Raw genomic sequence first — 21,984 nt, 5'->3', positions numbered from 1 at the left:
CCAACATTACGTGCAAGTTTCATAGACACACAATCAATATGATCTACAAAACTTAAAGTTTCATCAATAATAATCCCCAAATATCTAACACTCCTCTTTCGTGGAATCATTGATGTACCATTACTTAAATTATTCACCCATGGGTAATAACTTGGAGATCTGCTATATATCAATAAACTAGACTTATTACAATTAAGTTTTAACCTATTACTTCTCATCCACCTTTCTATATTCTTAAAACATTCTCGTAATTGCGACATCAATTCATTCTCAGTCCTACCACATACGGTTAAATTCGTGTCGTCAGCAAACATAACTAGGGCTTTACTAGGTTTAAGTGCCTCTAGAGGAGGTTTAATAATAGTATACAACCCATCAACTGCACTTGACAAATCATTTATATAAATAGAAAACAAAAGTGGGCCTAGGGGTGATCCCTGGGGAACTCCACAATTTATAAATCTACTGTCAGAACGTGCATCATTAACCTCCACAAACATTGACCTTGAATTTAAGAATGATTCTAACAACTTCAAAGCATTTCCCCTAATACCACAATTTTCTAACTTCATTAACAAAATATCATAAGATACAGTGTCGAACGCTTTCGCAATATCCAGAAAAATTGATGCAACTTTAAGGTTATTATCTAATGCATCATTAACATATGTAGTCAAAAACAACATTGCATGCTCACTAGAATAACCTTTTCTGAAACCAAATTGATTTTGATAAAAAAACAAATTCTTTTCAAGATACTTTTCTAGCCTTATATATACTAGCTTCTCGAAAATTCTAGCAATAACTGGTAGCAGCGAAATGGGACGGTAATTACTTATATCATTTTTATCACCCCCCTTAAATATTGGAACAATCTTCGCTCGTTTCAAACACTTTGGAAACACACCACTTTTAAAACAACCATTTATTAGTGAAACCAGTTGTTTAATAACACATTGAAGAACAAACTTTAGCACTCTTATAGATATTAGATCAACACCTGAAGCTTTATTTTTCATAGCCATTATTACTTCTGTTATTTCACTTTCCTTCACTTTAGTCATTAAAATAGAAGTATCACAACTGGGAGGAAGATATTGATCAAAAGTACCATCACTCCTATCACAATAAATAGATCCGGCAACATTATTACCTACACTAGAAAAATAATCACACATCTGATTGGAAAGTTGAACTGGAGTTTGATCTGACTGAAGATTTGGCAACGTAACTCTTCTCTTGCCAATAAGAGGCCTGAGGAGACTCCACGTCTTTGCCGGGTTACCCTCACTCTTCTTAAATTCTTTAGCTAAATACTCAATTCTAGCCTTCCTCAATAATTTATTTAAAGCAACATTATACTTACGATAAATTTGCTGGTTTAGTACGCTTGCCTCAATTATACTCTTTTTATATAATTCATGGCGCCTTTTCATAGATCTAATAAGACTACTGGTAATCCACGGTTTTCTTGCAGAATCATATTTACTCTTGTTTTTTTTTTTACGCATCCGGCAGTTTTCTCTTAGACTACTACACAATTGATCATACCACTTACAAAATTTAAGATCCGGATCACTTATTGCATTCAAAAACTCCCAATCCATACACTCTAATTCATTCTTAAATCGTACAAGAGAATCCGCGTCCACAGTCGGTACAATTGGGCTACAACAACTCCCAGCTCTTAAGGCTCTTAAGGCTCCCAGCTCTTAAGGCTATATGGCTCTTAAGGTTTATGTTCCGTCTATAACTAGCGATTTCACGGCAGGCCTACGGCTGTAACTTGCACTTGAAGGACAAGATACTTAGATCTTCAGATTCAGTTTCATTAATTTTCAACGTTTTTTTTTTAATCTATAAATAATGCAAAGCAAAGCCCAGAAATGTAACCTGTAGATGGATAGAACCAAACCTCAGCTATCGGAAAATAGCAAAATATTTTCCTTGTGGCGAAAAATTACCATAACAGAACTGCAGAAAATAAAAACGTAAAAAATAAAAAGAGAAAGCATAGGGCATTGGATTTTTACAATTCCTACCGGCGGTATTGATCTTCGTTTCATAGTCCTTCAGCCAGGAAGTGCAAACGGGTTCCCCAACTACCAATTAAGAGCCGGGTCGACTCTGGCTGAGGGTACAGTCACACCACTAACCTCTGTTCCAAACCAAATAACCAGTGACACCAGGACTTGAACCCCTGTCCTTTCGGACCAAAGGTCTCAAGTCTAGCATATATTTTTGGAAAATATATTTTGTCATTTCACTAGTTTTGAATAAGATTTTGGTATTTTTTTGGGATAATTTTGAAACCAGTTTTATAATTGTGATTTTCCAAGTAAGTGAATAGTTTTTTTCCAGTTAAGAAGAGCCATTTTTTAAGAATCCGGTGTGTCTATTGGATGCGCACGCGCTGATTGCGTGATTTTTGGCCGCGCAGCGTTGCCATTCTTGTTTGTGAGTTTGGTTTTCGGGCGCGAAAAAAGGTAAAAATCGGCGTGTGTATATTATTCTGAATAAGTGAAGTCCTGTGGACTGCTTAGATCGCTTGGGACCAAGCAGAAGAGGGGAGAGAACCTGCCGGAAGCGCCGTATTGGTACCTGCCGGTTAATTAGCCTTAAATTGCAGGGAACAGGTGAGCAGGTCTCGACGCTTCCCTTGCTCCCGGTGATCGACGTACGCTCCGAGCATTCATTCCTTGTACATCTGACAAAGATACTGTCAGTAAATGGCTGGTGACCCTTGTCCCAGATGCAAAAAGAACGTAACACGAGCTCAGGGCGGACTCCAATGCCGTACCTGCACGAAATGGTTTCACTTTCCCTGTGTATCAGGCACGTACAGCAAAGAAGCAGAAAAATCGTCTGGAAAGTGGCAATGTAATCGATGCAAGGAAGCTGCCAACACACCCAAAACAGCAGCAGTGGGAACACCGAACAGCCAAAAACAACAAAACCTAGGGAATCCAAAAGCCAGAGGAGAAAACTGCAACGCCCCGTCTTCGGACCAAACCCCGCCTCCAGTCAACGACGAACCCCTGATTATCAGGGAAAATAGGCCCACGCAAGTTCGAGGAACTCTCAATGCACCCCTTCCTACGGCCTCTGCCCCAAATGCTACTCCTAACGGAACTGAGTCACACAGCGAAACTTGCAACTCTTGTCATACCCAGGCCGAAGCCAGTACATCCTTTTGCTGTTTTTTCTGCAATGAGTGGGAGCATGCCTCCTGCCGCGGGATCCACTCCGATATTGTCCTGGCGATAAAACTCCATGACCCACAGTTAAGCCTCTTCAGATACGAGTGTTCGTCCTGCTCCAAGCGAAAGGTAGCTCAACTGCAACTGCAAGTCAGACTCCTAACGGATTGCAGAATACCTGAACAGCGAAATCAAAATCCATTCCCAGGCGATCAAGCACTGTAATCCCGTGTAGCACAACATGGAACCACAGACTCTAGACAAAATACACCCAGCCCAGCGCCTTCCGCAAACACTACCGTTGAAACCCTCCTACGAGCAGAAAAAGAAAAACAGCTGCGAGAAGCAAAGCGATTCAATATAGTTATATCAGGGGTCCCAGAGTCTGAAACTCCAGACGCACAGATAGCTCTTGGCCTTTGCCGAACCAACGATTTGGGAGCTACCCTGAAAACGGGGGATATAGTGGAGACTTGGCGCCTTGTAAGACCAAGCGACAACGGCAGACCAAGAAAACTACTCGTCAAGCTCAGAGAAGACACTTCAACCTTTGTGAAACGAAATAACATCCTGAAAAACGCTCGGAACCTGAGAACCTCTGATGACGCCTTCACCCGCCGCGAAATCTACATAGGCCCTGATCTCACCCCACTCCAGCTCCCGTCTCAGGCCGAGAAAAGAAGGCTCAAGAGAGCCAAAAGCTCTGCCCATAACCGGAATGAGGAGGCCTCCTCAGGTCAAGGGCAACAATAGCAACAAAAGACCAGAATACCAACTCGACCTCCTAAAACTCAGCAAAGCAACCCTTTTGACCTCCCAAGAGTCATGCTTGTTAACGCCCAGTCACTCTGCCACAAAATCACAGAACTTAGCGTTCGACTGAAATGTGAGAGGGTTGAGGTATGCTGTGTCACAGAAACTTGGTCCGCTACCCCATCGACTGCTAGTAGTCCAGGCTATGACCTTTACACAAAAAATCGCAAGGATAAAGATGGCACCGTTATAGCACATGGCGGTGGAGTGGGTGTTTACATAAATGCAGATATAAAACACGAAGTTTTGACATTCGCTGAACACACAGATACCTATGAGCTGCTCTGGGTGAAAATCAAACCCAAAGTACTGCCAAGAGCGTTTTCGTCAATAACTTTCGGAGTCCTCTATTTTCCACCGCGAGCCGCTTACCGCAAAACCCTAATCAACCACCTCCAAAAGTCTATCGACGATATTCGATGCATGTATCCTAATAGCGGTATAGTATTGCTTGGCGACTTTAATGATCTGGACAGGCGCTGGATCAGTCAATCCCTTGATCTGAAGCAGGTAGTAAAAATTCTTACTACGGAAAAATCAACTATCGACCTCATCTTCACAGATGTGGGAGAATTCTACCACGATCCCGAATCGAGCCCCAGCCTCGGAAGGAGCGCACATTTCTCTGTACTGTGGAAGCCCAAAGGAACCAAGCCAACGGCTACCAAGGAAACATTCGTCTGCCGACCTCTGACTACACCAGGAAAAGAAGAATTCTCTAAATGGTGCGTAAATAAAAACTGGTACCAACTGTACAGATTATCTGACGTTAACCAGATGGTTGGACTCTTAAATTCCGAGATAACCAGCGCTTACCACTCATGCTTCCCAGAGAAACGTGTCAAACGCTCTTCTACGGACAAACCATGGGTCACACAAGAGATCAAGAAACTCATCAGGAAGCGTAATAAACTGCACGCCTCAGGCAACAGAGAGCGCTGGAAAAAAATGAGGAACACCGTGGTGTACGAATGTAGGAAAGCTGAGAAAGCATATGGGGAAAAGCTCTCTAAAACAGTAAACTCCGACTCCCGCTCATTCCACAAGACAATTAGAGATTTAATAAGCCCCCAGCGCCCGACGACCTTTCACATACAAAAAGATAAAGGTGAACAGGTCACTGCAAATGATCTCAATGAGTGGTTTGCCAAAATCTGCAGATCCAACCCTCCAGCCGAAACGAGTGCATTCAGCGCCAAGATATCTGAGATTCCAGTCGTTCTGCCTATTGAAGTGTGCAGGGTCCTAGAAAAGATTCCTGCGCGGAAAGCCACTCACCCAGCGGATCCACCGTCAATTTTGTTCAAAGAAAACGCTCCTTACCTATCAGAGCCTATAGCTGCCATCATCAACCAGTCACTGATAACAGGGACGTTTCCTGAGCCGCTTAAGGAGGCAGTCGTAATCCCTGTTCCCAAAGTCACAAACCCCACAGAACTTGGAGACCTCCGACCGATCTCACTCACGCCGCTACTCTCGAAAGTATTCGAAACTTTCATAAACAGATGGCTTCTGGAGGAACTCAGCGAAGTAATAGACTCCCGGCAGTATGGCTTCCAAAGAGGGTGCAGTACAAGTCACTACCTTATCCAGATTGTCGAGACTATCCTAAGTCACCTAGAAGTTGACGGGGCATTTGTCGACCTCCTTCAAGGGGACGTCAGGAAAGCGTTCGATACGTCTAGCCACGAGGAGATTCTACAGTCCATGACCAATTTTCACGAATTCCTGAGAAAGATAGTAGAAAGCTTCCTTTCAAAACGGAAGCAAAAAACAAGGTACAAAGGCGAACTGTCAGACTCTACAGACCTTACATGTGGAATTCCTCAAGGAACAAAAATAGGTCCGACCCTTTTCCTGTTGCTTTGCAACACGATAGCTAAATGGCACAGAGACAGAGCGAAGTTCGCAGACGACCTAACAATGATGCTGCTACAAAGACTGTGTGAAATCCTTAACCTAGAAGAAATGGTCGTGAAGCTCGAACGGGACTACCTAGAAAGTAAACTCAGCATCAACAGGACCAAGTCGGCAATAATGAGAATTTCCTTCTTAAAGCACAGCGTACCGGCCTTGCCTGACGTCGGCATACCGGCAGTTCACAAAATGAAGATCCTGGGTGTTATCTTCAATGATAAACTGACTTGGGATGACCACTTAAATCACTTGCTGTCCCAGGCTATGCCTCTGCTTAGGTCACTGACAAAGCTACGTCGCTTTCAACTCAGCAAAAATGCCCTGGTCACCTACTATAGGAGCCGCATGCGACCAATCCTAGAATATGCCTGCCCTGTCTGGCATCCTGGTCTCACAAAAGAGCAGAGCAATAAGCTCGAAACAATTCAAAAGAGAGCCTTGCGCATCATTCTAGGAGACAGCCAAATGCCCTATGAGGAATGTCTGGCGAAGCTAGAACTCACAACACTTGAACAAAGAAGACACGAGCTCCTCATGAGCTTTGGCCAGTCCATCTTGACTTCCCCCAAACACCGCGACCTTCTCCCACCTGATATCAGACAAGATAACCGACCAAAGACCCGCCACACAAACCAACTACAACCAAGCAATCCAAGTGCCACGAAACGCTACAAAAATTCATTCCGACAATACTTCACTGAAAATTACAACAAATAGTTTTCATAACTTTTTTGTAAATGCGACTATTTATCCGTTTTGTGATATTTCGTATTAAATTATCTATCTATCTATCTATCTAAGTCTTGTTGTTAATATTATAATTCACTTTATCTTTAAGACCTACCTGGATTAACGAGCCTTAGTGAATACTTGAGGCAAGGATCAATCTTCAAGCCCTTTTTGTGTATTTTTGAACATTAATAACTTGAGCTTTTTGATTCACAGACGTAGTTAGGGATTTACACTAAGGAGGGCACCACTTTCTCTCAGAATTAAGCTTTACATTCACCTTTAAAAGATTTTTCAAGGTAGCGTTTTTGGAGGTATGGGACACCACTCATCCTAGCCCTGTACCTAAAAGGTAAAAAGGGGACACATAGTAAAAATTTCCTTTTAAATTTTGTTAATTATTATAGAAAAATTACAAAATTTCAGTGCCGTTACCTAGTTTTTTAGTAATTTTTTCTGTGAAATGAGAAGATTCGTAATATTAATTTTAAATACGAGGCATAACTGTTTTACCTCGATTTTAGTTAGGATAGATGTTGTTAGTAGATCAGTACAAATTTTTTGTTGTAAAATCAGTAAACAGAAAAAAAAAACAAAAAAACATTGTATGCTCTGATATGCATATTAACTTAAATATAAATAATTATTGACAACTCAACAAGGATAGCTATTGTGCTATGACACAACATTCAAAATGAAAGTGACTTACATGCTACAAAAAATATCGATTCCCCCATTGATCCAAAGGGCATTACTCCGTTACTAGATGACACTGCCGTCCTAATAACCATTGATATTCCTCCAAGCAATATCACAAAATCTAGAAAAAAGTAATTTAAAAACGAGTAATTGAAGAACTAAAGTCAAGAATAGGATTTTCATCTCTAACAAGATTTGAGAACTTTCAAAATAAAAATTATTGTTTAATATTTTGAACTAATAAGGCTGTAATGACTACATTTACTGTTCTGGAAGTTTGTGAGATTCACAAAAGTCCTTTAAAAATCAGAAAGAGTAATTAGATCACAGAGAATTAAACCAGAACTTACAAAAAAACAAAATATAGACACACAAAACAACAAGTGTGACACAAAGTGTTCATAGGAGACTTGGAGGCTTGTTTTCATTTATATTTACACGAATCTGTAGAGGAAAAAACAATTAATTTAGCCTACAAATCTAGCCTACAATTATAGCCTACGAGTCTGGTATAAACATTAAAAAAAAGGAAAAATATCCAGCCTCCGAGTCCGTTGAGCAAAAAATTCAAAAATTCTTGGTAGCTCATTCTTCCTCAAAAGTCAAAAATCAGAAAATGGTGGCTCATTTTTTCGTGTTATTTAAAAAAGTACAAAAAGAAAACACATTTTTGAGCAGGTTTAAACCAGAGATTACACCTACACATATTCCTGGTTTAAACATCAGTATTTCGATCTTGTGGACTCGTTTGCGAGTCCACAAGGTGTCTTTTTTTATGTCCCACATACATCTTTTGCTATAGGAGTACTTTTTACTATGTGTGTGTCGAACTCACGTCAAGACTCTAGATGCATCTTTTTGCTCACTCAGCTATCGTCCATTGATTCAATATTATCAGGCGTTACGCAAATCCCCAACAATGTTAGTAGTCTGTTTTTGCCAATTTCGAAAGCGGAGGGTGCTACCCAAAATCCCATATATCACTTTATTGAACATAGTTTTGAATAGGTTCAAACCCGAGAGTACCTCTCAGCATTTTTCCCATTCAAATGACAATTTGTTTACTTTATGGACACGTTTGAATACTTTTTGAAAGTCTAATCTTTTGCTAGAGGAGTATTTTAATTACAATTTATCTGTTCAACTTGTTTTTATATTCCCGTTAAGAACCCAATCAATATCCTTCTATTACTGCTTTTTTTTATTCAGTACTTTTTTTTCATCTTTTCTATTCTTCAGCACTTTTTTTTATCAGTCGGCTACTGCTAGCTGCTTTTTGATATCGTCCGGTGTTATAAGTATTTTAAAAATGTTATCAGTCTCCATCCTGAATGTCATATTTCTATTCAGTCTTACCTAAACAACAAATATTACTTTTTCACCTTCAGAACTAATGCTAAATATCAGCAAAGTCTTAATAGATGTAGGTAGATGTAGAAAACCTTATAGATATATGGAGGAAACCTTACTTTAAAATGCATAAATGCATGAGTGGGAGATGGATCAATTCAAAAAACAAACACTAACGGCAGCATCATTTAAAAAGAAATTTTTTTCGCATACTGACCAAAGGTCTGCGCGGCGCAGGTACCGATCTCCTGACCCACTGTCTTCGGTGGGGAGTACAATGCGTAGTTGGAGGCAAATCATCAGACGCTTCCCATGTTTTCCTCCAGATTTCTCCAGGTACCCATTTGGAGCTGGGTCGACTCTGATTGAACTTACAGAGTCACACTGCTGACCCCTGTTCCAAACCAAAAAATCAGCAACACCAGGACTCAAACCCCTGCGCACACGGACAAAGGCTCTTTAAGTCTAGCACACTAACAACTCGGCTAGGATTATTTAGCAGCCCCTTTTTTCTAGGTGATATATTCTAGGATTCATTAGAAACAATCGCGAAATTTTTGAAAGATCAAAGCTGCTTTGTACATAAATACATAGATTAAAAAAAAGAACCTGGCAAAGATATACTTTTGCAAGAGAATAGAAGGATACTGGATTGTAAAGGCTAGCTGATAGATGACGGTTAAAACGGAATTCGCGTGTGACAAAGATAATCGACTTAAATTCGACTATTAAGGTACTCAATGAGAAGCAGCCACGAATTTAGTGATACCTGCGTCCAAAGTATCATGTATACTGTGGATAGCGCACTGCAATGGAGCTTGAATTAGATGAACATGGAATAAGTGTGACATAGGATTTATCGCTAACAATTAGGAATAATAGCGTTCGGATCATTTCAATAGATTTTTATCTCGTACAAATAGACTTGACTTTTCATTAGTGTTTTCTGTAATTTTTTTTCTTTTAAATGTGTGGTCTTAGCTGTATTTTTTAATTTTATTCTGTAGTGTGTATTTGTTGTTTTTCTTTTTTTCTTTCTGTGGCATACCTGTATTTGGTTGAATCACAAAATAAAGTCTATCAATCGGAAGGCTCAAGTACTGAGCTTCCAAGTTCTATAAGGGGAGGAGGTAAGCACTGCTAACTGAACAAAGCAATTTCAGACTTCTTCGAGTTAAACAGAGGACCCATGGTCTTCATCGACACCAAACATTTCAGCGATCCAATGCACTGTACGACGTACATTCAAGATGTCATCCGCGTAATGCACTAAGGACAGATTGATAGATTTCAATATATAGGAAGAAGGAAATTGATCCTGAGCCTCCAAGACATTGTAGTTACCGAAATCAGCCAAAGAAACTGCAGCTTTTCGTGCACCCTTAGGGCGGGTCTGAGCTTTCTCCGAGAAGGGGGGGGGGGGCACATTTTATTAGCAGATGAATGACTGCGATTATTTATCCCTAAGTGTACCGAGAATATTCTTTGTTCTTCCTTCATAAATTATCTATCCCAAGATAAAAATTTGCGTTCTCACGTTTGTTTGTCTTCTTTACATCTATTAATCTTCATCTCGTACTTTTGACTAAGCGGAACGACTATATCTCTTTCTCTTCTCCAGTTTGTGTGTTACTCTGAAATTCTCACTTTTTCTTTTTTAGTCCTCCTAAGCACTGCTTTCTGATTCATATATTTATAAATACTTCTGATTCACGTAATATGAATGGATGATGCTTTAAAATAGCGAGCAAAACTTCTAAAACATAAACTTACATATAAAGTACTGTGTACTTTGCCAAAGCATTATCTTCCTAATCAGGTTGCATATTACTCGAAAATGCTTTGGATATGAATTAAAATAAGGTTTACAATTGTCCTTTTTCTTCTTCCATACAATGGGAAGGGCGTCCAAGACATGTTGGAATTCAGACAAATTCAGGACACCAGTCCTCGAAACGTTTAAAAGACGGAAAACAAGGAACGTATCACGTTTACCTAGAAAGGACAAAGAGGGAAATTACATATATCACAACTAAGGCCCAAATTCTATCACGTGTATGGAAAATATCATATACAATAATGGCTATCCACAAATGTCTAAAAAACAATTCAACAAGCAATAAAATAGAGCTTTCAGAACAACACTGTCACGTATGTGTAGAAATTACACAGCATAACGTATACATGTGTAAAGAAAAAATCATGGAAAATCACGCGTGTCACGCATTTGTACATGCAAATTTTATACATACGTGATAATTATAATGAAAATTACGCCGCGTAAAGATAATAGCACAACAGTTAAACTTGGAGAAAAAGAAAGCTATTTACAATTCGCAAAAGTTTATGGCGTAGAAAGGATAATTAGCTATAGTTGCAGCTCATTAGTAAAATGAACACAAAGAATTCATTAATCTATAACTAAATTATAAGTATTAAATATACAGCTGGTTATAAATAGATTAAATATATTATTCAGTTCTCATTCAGTAGTCAATAAGTGAATATCTCAAACTAATGAAATATGTGACTGAAACTGCAAATTATGACTGAATTTAAACTTCGGCAAGTGATTATTTATGCTATTGGACTTCAAGTGGAATAAAAATTAAAAAAAAATATGTTTTTTCAACTTAAAGCAAGGAGCAAAATTAAAACGAACAGAAATTATTACTTATATGAGAGGGGTCATCCCCTCGTCAATACCTCGCTCTTTACGCTAAAGTTAAAATTTTGTCCCAGTTCTTTAAGAATGACTCCTGCATCACAGAGGTCATTTAATTAGAATAAATAGCTCTTTTAAAGTAGTAAAAAAAATTGCGTAAAGAGCGAGGTATTGAAGAGGGGGCGACCCCCTCATATATGGTGTAATTTCTGTTCGTTTTAAGTTTTAATGTTGCTCCTTACTTTCAGCTGAAAAAACTTGCTTTTTTTTATTTAATTTCTGATCGTTTTTTAAATAATGCTGGAAAATCCAGCTCCCCCTCCATTGAAAATTCTCTTACCCCATGAAAACTTCCTCCATGGAAAGATCCTCACAAAATACAATCCTCCCCCAGCCCCTCCCCCTGAAAACGTCTGAATATGTCCCATTAACAAATACTACATGTAAACAATGGGCAAAATTCATATCTTGCAGCCCTTCTCCCGAGGACTGTGGGGTGTTAAGTCATCCTAAAAGACATAGCTATTAAAATTTTTAACTATCCTGAACAAAATCGCTATCTCAAAATTTTGATCGTGTGACTTTGGGGAAAAATGAGCGTGGGAGGGGGACTAGTGGCACTGCAATATTTTTGGTCACTTAAAAAGGGCATTAGAATTTTTGATTTCTGATCAAATGAGCTCCCTCCCAATCGTCCACGATCACTGGTTCAATATGATCACCCCTGGAAAAAAAAGCAAGCAGACAAATAAATACGCATCCATGATCTTTCTTCTGGCAAAGAATGTGAAGTTCCACATTCTTGTACATAGGAGCTTGAAACTCTACAATAGGGTTCTCGTGTCTACTGAATCTGATGGAGTGATTTTCATTAAGATCACCTGATATTTTGGGGGTGTTTCCCATCTTTTTTAAAAATCAGCAAATTTTCTCAAGCTCATAACTTTTGATAGGTACCATTAAATTTGATAAATATTACATATTTTGAAGAAGCATCAAAATTCAATTCTTTTGATGTATCTATTGTTACAGAGACTCTGTTTCTTGGAGTTTCGATTACTGTTAAGCCACATCGCTCCTTGATTACATTTGAGCGTTATCGTTCCTCGATTTAGAGGATTATAGAGGAAGAGGTGTGCAGCCGAGTTTCAAAAGCCTCGTCTATCGTCGGAAAGCTCAACAATCTCTGGAGAATGCCGCATATATCTAGGCGCACGAAGATGTGAATTTATAATGCATCCGTAAGCTCGGTCCTCTATACAGCGGAAACCTGGTCTCTCATATCAACAATCCTCAGCATGATAGACATCTGCCAGATGAAACAGCTCCGTCAGATTGAGGGACTCTGATTGGACGATTTTGTAAGCAACGCAAGGTTGCTCGCACTCACCTCCCAAGTGCCATTCTCCGTCCAAATAGCGCACCGTACTCTCAGATGGTTCAGACACCTCCTGCGTATGCCGACGACAACCCCAGCCCGAATAGTCTACGATTTGACACTAAAGCTCATGGCTGGTCTTGCCCGAGGGCCAGACCTCAGACAAGGTGGAAGAATAGCCTCAACAAATTCCTTGAGATAGCTAACATTGCTGCCGACGAGGCCCCACTAATAGCAGCAGACCGGTCAGTCTGGATGAGCAGAGTTGCGACGCTCTCTACGCCACTCCCAACGCGGCAGGAGCCTTAAGTCAAAGTAAGTCAAGCTCCTCGATTTGATTACAATATATAATTAATTATTATAAATTATGAAATTCAGATTCGACTTTACCTGGTAAAACAGACTCTGAATCGGAACTTATGGACTGTTTGTGTATTGCCCGATATTGATAGATATTAATTAAAAAAAAAAACTTTCCGAAAAATAAGTTTTTCAAAGAATAGTATAGACCATTTTAAACTTAAGCTCATGAGATATAAATACCTATTAAAATTCAAACTCAAAACGACCAGAAATTACTATTAAAGAATAAATGAAACCCAAACGAACAGAAATTAAATAAACAATCATAGTAAAAAAAATACAACAAGTAATAATATAAATGAATAAATTGATCTTAAAAGCGGGTAATGCTTAGATTGAATTTGAAAATCAAGCTTAAAATGAACAAAATATTCTGCCATTGAAGTATAAATGAAACTTAAAACGAAATTAAATAAACAATCAGTGCAAACAAACATACAATTTATATTAATGTAAATGAATCAATAAATCTTAAAACGAGGAAAACTTAGATTGAATATGCAAATGAAGATTGAATTGAATTAAAACGAATACAAGCAAGAGCTTGGGCATCGTCTCACTGGAGAAGCCTAAAAGCTATTGTGTCAGTGGTACTTTACTGAAAACAACTCTTTGAATTATTTTCACTTTTATAAAATTAAGAAGTCAAAATTTAATTAAGATTTTAGTGAATAAATATCAGCATATGTATATTAAATTGACAATGCACATTTTTTTCAGTAAACTCATTTGATTTTTTTTTTAGTAAAGTACAAATTATATTCTGGCTTTTAGAAAGCATAGGGGTTTTGAACCCGACTCACATTAATTTATGCTCGTTTCGAGTTTGACTCTATTATTTTTTTTAATTTTTGTTCGTTTTGGGTTTCATTTATTTATTGATACTGATTTGGGGTAGTTGTATGCTTGGTAGATTATATGATAGTCCGGACGCCACGTGTTAAAAATGTGAATAATACCACGACGGAATGGGGCTGCTAACAGAATTAGCCTACCCTCCACCCCCTAAATTGACTATGCGGATTCAAAAATACCAATGGCACTTGCTTGTGATTGGTGGAACACTCCGAAACTTGACATTTTATTATATTTTGGTGTTTCATGCAAGAAAATTTATGTTCCACAAAATTTGAGGTGCAGTTTTCCGCTCAAATAGAAATGCCTAGAAGCCAGAATGTTTTCATAACAAACTAACACGATTAGTTACAAAAAATGGCAGAGTTAAAAAAAAATGGCAAAACTATATGAGTCTTGAACATCAGTTCAAGATTTTTTTTCACTGTAATTTTTATTTTCATTTTCAATGCTGCAAGAACTGGAAAATAATAAATTTGTAATATACGAGTAATTCGTTTTCAGTGAAGCCCCAATGACGCAGAAGGCTTTAGGTTTTTACAGTTAAAGAAGGGGGCAGTATCCAAATTTTGCTTGTAGTGAAACTATATTTGTCTTGACCAATCTTGAAAAGAACTAATAAATTAAACTGAATATTTGATGCATAATGATATTAATTGCTAGAAGCTCATCAGTTCCAAATTTTACTGTAATTTTAATATTTATTTTCAATATTAAGTACAAAAGAAAACATTTGTAATATTATTCGCTTTCAGTAAAGCGCCAATGGCGCAGTAGGTTTTAGGCTTCTGCAGTGAGGCGATACCCAAATTCTTGTTTGTAGTTATTTTTATTCGATTCAAACTTGATTTGCATATTCAATTTAGGTTTCACTCGTTTTAAGATTTATTTATTCATTTACATTAATATATATTGTAAGTTTGTTCGATTTGATTGTTTGTCTAATTTCTGTTCGTTTTAAGTTTAATTTTTACTTCAGTAGCAAAATTTTTTTTTCGTTTTAAGCTTGATTTTCATATTTAATCTAAGCATTATTTGCTTTAAGATCTATTTATTCATTTATATTATTACTTGTTGTATGTTTTTTGCTATGATTGTTTATTTAATTTTTGTTCGTTTTGGGTTTCATTTATTCTTTAATAGTAATTTCTGGTCGTTTTGAGTTTGAATTTTAACAGGTATTCTAACCTACTGACCTTAAGTTTAAAATTGAATCAACCTTGCTTTTAAAGACTTATTTTTCGGAAATTTTTTTCTTAGTTAATTTTTCTTGGTTTTCTATTTCAATAAATTTCAAGTTTTTATGGCATGGGGGGGGTTGCTTACTGTCCGATTATTCTTGACTTTAAAAAAACGGATCTAGAACTTTCAATTTAAATCGAATGAGGCTTTTATCAAAGTCTATACGATTACCTCTTTTATAAAACCCTTATATATGAACAATAGACAGCTTGCATAACTTGTGGACAGCGATTGACAACAATGAATGGATTGAAAAAATAGCTCCAATAAGGGGGTTTAGACCATTTCACTTGCTGACACAAAGGGATCACGACTGTTTGGAATTGACCTTAACAGGAATTTGTGTGCCAAAGCAATTTTGCATCTATCACAGAGTATGTATTTTAACCTTATAATTGGATAATTATAATAGATTTCCTACGTGTTCTTCCCATACAAAACCCATTCCCATAAGTTATAAACCCCCCTTAATAAGTTATGCCCCAGGGCATTACTTACAACGCCTACCCCTGGGCCCTGGTGGGCTGTGTCGACACCGGAGATTTTTGTTATCAGAACTTTGAACTATTTTTAACAAAATGTTTATCTCAAAATTTCTATCTGATGCATTTTGGGCGTCGAGGAGGGAGAGGGGCTAGTTGCCCTTCAATCTATATTGATTCTTAAAAAGTGAAAAAGAACTTTCATTTTTCAATCAAATGAGCCCTCTCTAAAGTTTCTACGAACATCCCTTCCATAAGAAATAATGTAAAGGATTCAGAGAATCCTTAAATTACAACCCTTGCCGTGAAGACTTTGGGGGAGTTGTAATCATCAAAGACCTAATTTCCAGAACTTAAAACTACGTTTAATAAAATGGCTGTCTTAAAATTTTGATTGGATGTGTTTGGGGAAAAGGTGGGCGTGAGAGAGGGGTTAGTTGCCCTCAAATCACTTTCGACTATTACAAAGGGCACTATCCCTTAGAATTTCCAATGGAATGAGCCTTTTTTGAAGTTTCTACGACACCACTTTCTATAAAAACCTTACATGCCCCCAGGGCATAACTTTAGACCCTTGCACAGAGGGGCGTGGGGGAGTGTCCTCCTCAAAAACATATTTTCTATCTGGAAAGCAACTACGCTGAACAAAATGACCCTCTCAAAATTTTGATTGGATGTGTTTGAGGGAATGAGGGGCGTGGGGGGGCGAGTTACCCTCCAATTACTTCCGACAATTAAAAAGGGCACTAGCCCTTTGAATTTCCAATTGAATGTGCCTGTTTTGAAGTTTCTACGACAACGCCTTCTATAAAAACCTTATATGCCCCCAGGGCATAACTTAAAAATCGTGCCTTAATGGTTGTGGGGGATTGACCTCATTAAAAATATATTTTCTATCCGGTAATTAACTACACTGAACAAAATGGCTATCTCAAAATTTTGATTGGATGTGTTTGGGGAAATAATGGGCGTGGGGGGGGGGCTAGGTACACTCAAACCCTTTTTGACTATTAAAAAGGGACTTATCCCTTTGACTTTTCCATTAATGTCACCTGTTACAAATTGCCTGCAAGAAAATCTTCTATAAGAACCTTATTTGACACCAGGGTATACGTTAAAACCACTGACATCAAGGGTTTGGGGGAGTGTTCACATCAAAAGTATATTTTCTATCGGGAAATCAACTACTCTGAACAAAAATAGCTATTTAAAAAATTTGATTGGATGTGTTTGGGGGAATGATGGGCGTAGTGGGGGGGGGGAGGGGCTAGTTGCCCTCCAATCACTTTTGACTATTAAAAAGGGCACTATCCCTTTGAATTTCCAATAGAATGAACCTTTTTTGAAGTTTCTATGACAACGTCTTCAATAAAAACCTTATATGCCCCTAGGGCATAACTTAAACCCTTGCGCTAAGGGTTGTGGGGGAGTGTCCACCTCAAAAACATGTTTTCTATGTGGAAATCAACTGCGTTGAACGAAATGGCTACATCAAAATATTTACTGGATATGCTTGGGGGAATGATGGGCGTTGGGGGACTAGTTGCCCTCCAATAAATTCTGACTATTAAAAATGGTCCTATCTCTTTGAAGTTCAGATCAAATTAGACTGTTCTGAAGTTTATATGATAACACATTATATAAAAACCTTATATGCCCCCAGGGCATAACTTAAAACCCTTGCCTGAAGATTCTGGGGGAGTGTCCTCCTTAAATCATATTTTCTATCTGGAAATCAACTACGCTAAACAAAACGGCTACCTCAAAATTTTGATTGGATGTGTTTGGGGAAATGATGGGCGTGGGGGGGGGGGGATTAGTTGCCCTCCAATCACTTTCGACTATTGAAAAGGGCAATAGCCATTTAATTTCCAAACGACTGAGCATGTTTTGAAGTTTCTACGACAACGACTTATATAAAAACCTTATATGCCCCCCGGGCGAAAATTAAAAACCTTGCCCTGAGGGTTGTGGGGGACTTTCCACCTCAAAAACATATTTTTTGTCTGGAAATCCACTACGCTGAACAAAATGACTATCTGAAAATTTTGATTGGATGTGTTTGGGGAAATGATGGGCGTCGGGGAGAAGGGGGCTAGTTACACTCCAATCACTTTCGACTATTAAAAAGGGCACTAGCTCTTTAATTTCCAATCGAATGAGCCTGTTTTGAAGTTTTTACAACAACACCTTCTATAAAAACCTTGTATGCACCCAGGGCATAACTTAAAACCCTTGCCCTGAGGGTTGTGGGGGAGTATCCTCCTCAAAAATAAATTTTCTATTTGGAGATCAACTACGCTGAACAAAATGGCTATCTCAAAATTTTTATTAGATGCGTTTGGGGCAGTAATGGGCGTGGGGGGGGCTAGTTGCCCTCCAATCACTTTCGACTATTAAAAAGGGCACTATCTTTTTGAATTTCCGATCGAATGAGCCTTTTTTGAAGTTTCTACGACAACGCCTTCTGTATAAACCTTGTATGCCCCCAGGGTATAACTTAAAACCCTTGCCCTGGGGGTTGTGGGGGAGTGTCCTCCTCAAAAATATATTTTCTATCTGGAAATCAACTACGCTGAACAAAATGGCTATCTGAAAATTTTGATTGGATGTGTGTGGAGACATGATGGGCGTGGGGGGGGGGAGTGGGCCTACTTACAATCCAATCACTTTCGACTATTAAAAAAGGCACTAGCTCTTTAATTTACAATCGATTGAGCCTGTTTTGAAGTTTCTACGACAACGCCTTCTATAAAAACCTTATATGTCCCCGGGGCATAACTTGAAACCCTTGCCCTGAGGGATGTGGGGTAGCGTCCTCCTCAAAAACATGTTTTCTATCCGGAAATCAACTACGCTGGACAAACTGTCTATCTCAAAATTTTTCTTGGATGTGTTTGGGGGAATGATGGGCGTGGGGGGGGGGGGGCTAGGTGCCCTCCAAACACTGTCGACTATTAAAAAGGGCATTAGAACTCTCTATTTCCTATCGAATGTGCCCCCTTTTAAGTTTCTACGACGACCCCTTCCGTATGAAGTGCCTCTGGGGGAAAAAAAAAAAAATAATAATAATAATAATAAAACATTGGAGCCGTATGGCCTTTACTATAGACAACGCTACAGTGTTGCCTCTGATTGTGAAGGCTAAATTGTTCCTTTGGAAGAAACGTGGGAGAGGCGTGGGGGGGGGGATAAGTTGCCCTCTGATCTCTTTTGACTCTTAAAAAGTAAACTAGAACTTTCAATATCCAATCAAATGAGCCCTCTCCGATATTTATACGAGCACCCCTTTCAAAAGAACCATATATGTCCCCAGAGCATTACTTAAAAAGCCTGCCCCGGACCCTGGGGGGTTGCGTCGACACAGGAGTTTTTCTTGCATGCCCTTGTATCTATTTTTAAAAAAATAGCTTTTTCAGAATTTTTATCGGATTGGTTTGGAGAAAAATGGGTGTGGGTGTGGGGGGGGGGCTGGTTGCCCACTGATGTATTTTGACTCTTAAAAAGTGAACTAGAACTTTCAATTTCCAATCAAATGAGCCCGCTCTGAAGTTTAGACGAGCATCCCTTTCATAAGAACCATACATGCCCCCGGGACAGCACTTACAAAGCCTACTCCCCGGGCCCTGGGGGGTTGTTTCGACACCGGAGTTTTTGTTATCTAATTTTTGGACAAAAAAAATGGCTATCTCAAAATTTTTAGCGGATAGGTTCGGGAATAAAAGGGCGTCGGAGGGGGGGGGGTTGCTAGTTGCCCTTCAATCTCTTACTCTAAAAAAAATGAACTAGAACTTTCAATTTTCAATCAAATTAGCCCTCTATGAAGTTTATACGAGCATCCCTTTCATGAGAACCATACATGCCTTCAGGGCATAACTTAGAACGCCTTCCCCCGGGCCTTGGGGGGAGGGGATGTATTGACACCGGTGTTTTCCTTATCTGACCTTTGAACTATTTTTAAAAAAATGTCTATCTCAAAATTTTCATCTGATGGGTTTGGAAAAAGAAGGTGTGGGGGTGCTAGTTGCCCTCGGATCTCTTTTGACTCTTAAAAAGTGAACTCGAAGTTTCATTTTCCAATCAAATGAGCCCTCTCTGAAGTTTATACGAGCATCCTGTTTCGTAAAAACCATATATGCCCCAGGGCATAACTTACAACACCTGCACCCGGGCCCTGAGGGGTTGTGGCGACACCTGACTTCTGTTATCTGACTTTTAAATTTTTTTTAACAAAATGGCTATCTCAAAACTATATCGGGCAAATTTGGGGAAAAAGGAGCGTGGGGGGCTAGTTGCCCTCCAATCTCTTTTGACTCTCAAAAACTGAACTAGAGCTTTCTATTTACAATCAAATGAGCCCTCTCTGAAGTTTTTACGAGCATCCCTTCCATAAGAACCATATATTCCCCCAGGGCATAACTTACAGTGCCTGCCCTCGGGCCCTGGGTGCTGTGTCGACCCGTTATATGGTTTTCGTTGTATGGTCTTTAAACTATTTTTTTAAAAATGGCTTCTCAAAGTTCTTATCAGATGAGTTTGAGGAAAAAAGGGCGTGGAGGGGAGGGGGGCTAGGTGCCCTCCGATCTCTTTTGACTCTTAAAAATGAAATAGAACTTTCAATTTCCAATCAAATGAGCCCTCTGAAGTTTATAAGAGGATTCCTTCCATAAGAACCATACATGCCCCCAGGGCATAACTTACAACACCTGCCCCGGGTCCTTGGGGGTTGCGTCGACACCGGAATTTTTGTTATGTGATCATTGAAATATTTTTTAACAAAATGGCTATCTTAAAATTTTATCGGATGCATTTGGGAAAAAAAGGGCGTGGGGGGAAGGGGCTAGTTACCCTTCGATATCTTTTGACTCTTAAAAAGTGAACTAAAATTTTCAATTTCCAACCAAATGCAGCCTCTCTGAAGTTTATACAAGCATTCCTTCCATAAGAACCATATATACCCCCAGGGCATAACTTACAACACCTGCCCCCGGGCCTGGGGGGTTTTGTCGACACCTGAGTTTTGTTATCTGACTTTTGAACAATTTTTAACAAAATGGCTATCTCAAAATTTTTATCGGATGGATTTGGGGAAAAGCGGCGTGGAGCGGAGCTAGTTGCCCTCCAATCTTGACTCTCAAAAACTAAACTAGAACTTTCAATTTACAATCAAATGAGCCCTCTTTGAAGTTTTTACGAGCATCCCTTCCATAAGAACCATATCTTGCCCCAGGGCATGACTTACAACGCCTGCCCTCGGGCCCTGGGAGGCTGTGTCGACCCCGGAGTTTTCGTTATATGTTCTTTGAACTATTTTTTAGAAAAAATCGCTATCTCAAAGTTGTTATCATATAGGTTTGAGGGAAAAAGAGCGTGGAATGGGGGGGGGGGGCTAAGTGCCTTCCAATCTCTTTTGACTCTTGAAAAGTGAACTAGAACTTTCACTTTCCAATCAAATAAGCCCTCTTTGAAGTTTATACAAGCATCCCTTTCATAAGAACCATATATGCACCCAGTGCATAAATTACAACGCTTGCCCCAGGGCCTTGGGGGGTTGTGTAAACACCTGAGTTTTTGTTACATGATCTTTGAACTATTTTTAACAAAATGGCTATTTCAAAATTGTATCAGAAGCATTTGGTAAAAAAGGTCGTGGTAGGGGGGGGGCTGGTTACCCTCCGATATCTTTTGACTCTTAAAAAGTGAACTAGATCTTTCAATTTCCAATCAAATGAGCCCTCTCTGAAGTTTTACGAGCATTCATTTCATAAGAACCATATATGGCCCCAGGGCATAACTTACAACGCCTGTCCCCGGGCCCTTGGGGGTTGTGTCGGCACCGAAAAAAAGGTTGTGGGGGGGGCTGGTTACCCTCCAATATCTTTTTACTCTTAAAAAGTGAACTAGAAATTTCAATTTCCAATCAAATGAGCCCTCTCTGAAGTTTATACGAGCATTCCTTCCATAAGAACCATATATGCCCCCAAGGCATAACTTACATTGCCTGCCCCCGGGCCCTTGGGGGTTGTGTTGAAACCGAATTTTTTGTTATGTGATGATTGAACTATTTTTAACAAAATAGATATCTCAAAATATATGTATCGGATGTATTTGGGAAAAAAAGGCGTGGGGGGAGGGGCTAGCTGTCCTCCGATCACTTTCGACTCTTAAAAGGGGTACTAGAACTCTCGATTTCCAATCGATTGAGCCCCCTTTGAAGTTTATACGACAACTCCTTCCATATGAAGTGCGTCTGGGGAAAAAAATAACAATAAGACATTGGAGCCATATGGC

The 21,984-nt window shown here is 39.1% G+C and overlaps 1 protein-coding gene across 1 annotated transcript in view; it reads right to left on the bottom strand.

Moving 5' to 3' along the window:
- Positions 1-21,984, bottom strand: part of LOC148945869 (two pore calcium channel protein 1-like) — a 175,617-nt gene that overhangs the window by 85,388 nt on the left and 68,245 nt on the right. Inside the window, exons 9-10 of the mRNA XM_089097826.1 lie at positions 10,482-10,703; positions 7,369-7,479 (exon numbers count right to left, since the gene is read on the bottom strand). Coding sequence (XP_088953952.1) covers positions 7,369-7,479; positions 10,482-10,703 — 333 coding nt within the window. The remainder of the gene's footprint in view (positions 1-7,368; positions 7,480-10,481; positions 10,704-21,984) is intronic.

This window comes from Artemia sp. Qi Xiang Cuo, chromosome 12, assembly GCF_049724085.1.
Source record: "Artemia sp. Qi Xiang Cuo chromosome 12, ASM4972408v1, whole genome shotgun sequence".
NCBI classification, from domain to species: domain Eukaryota; kingdom Metazoa; phylum Arthropoda; class Branchiopoda; order Anostraca; family Artemiidae; genus Artemia; species Artemia sp. Qi Xiang Cuo.
This window is presented reverse-complemented; position numbering and strand designations above follow the sequence as displayed.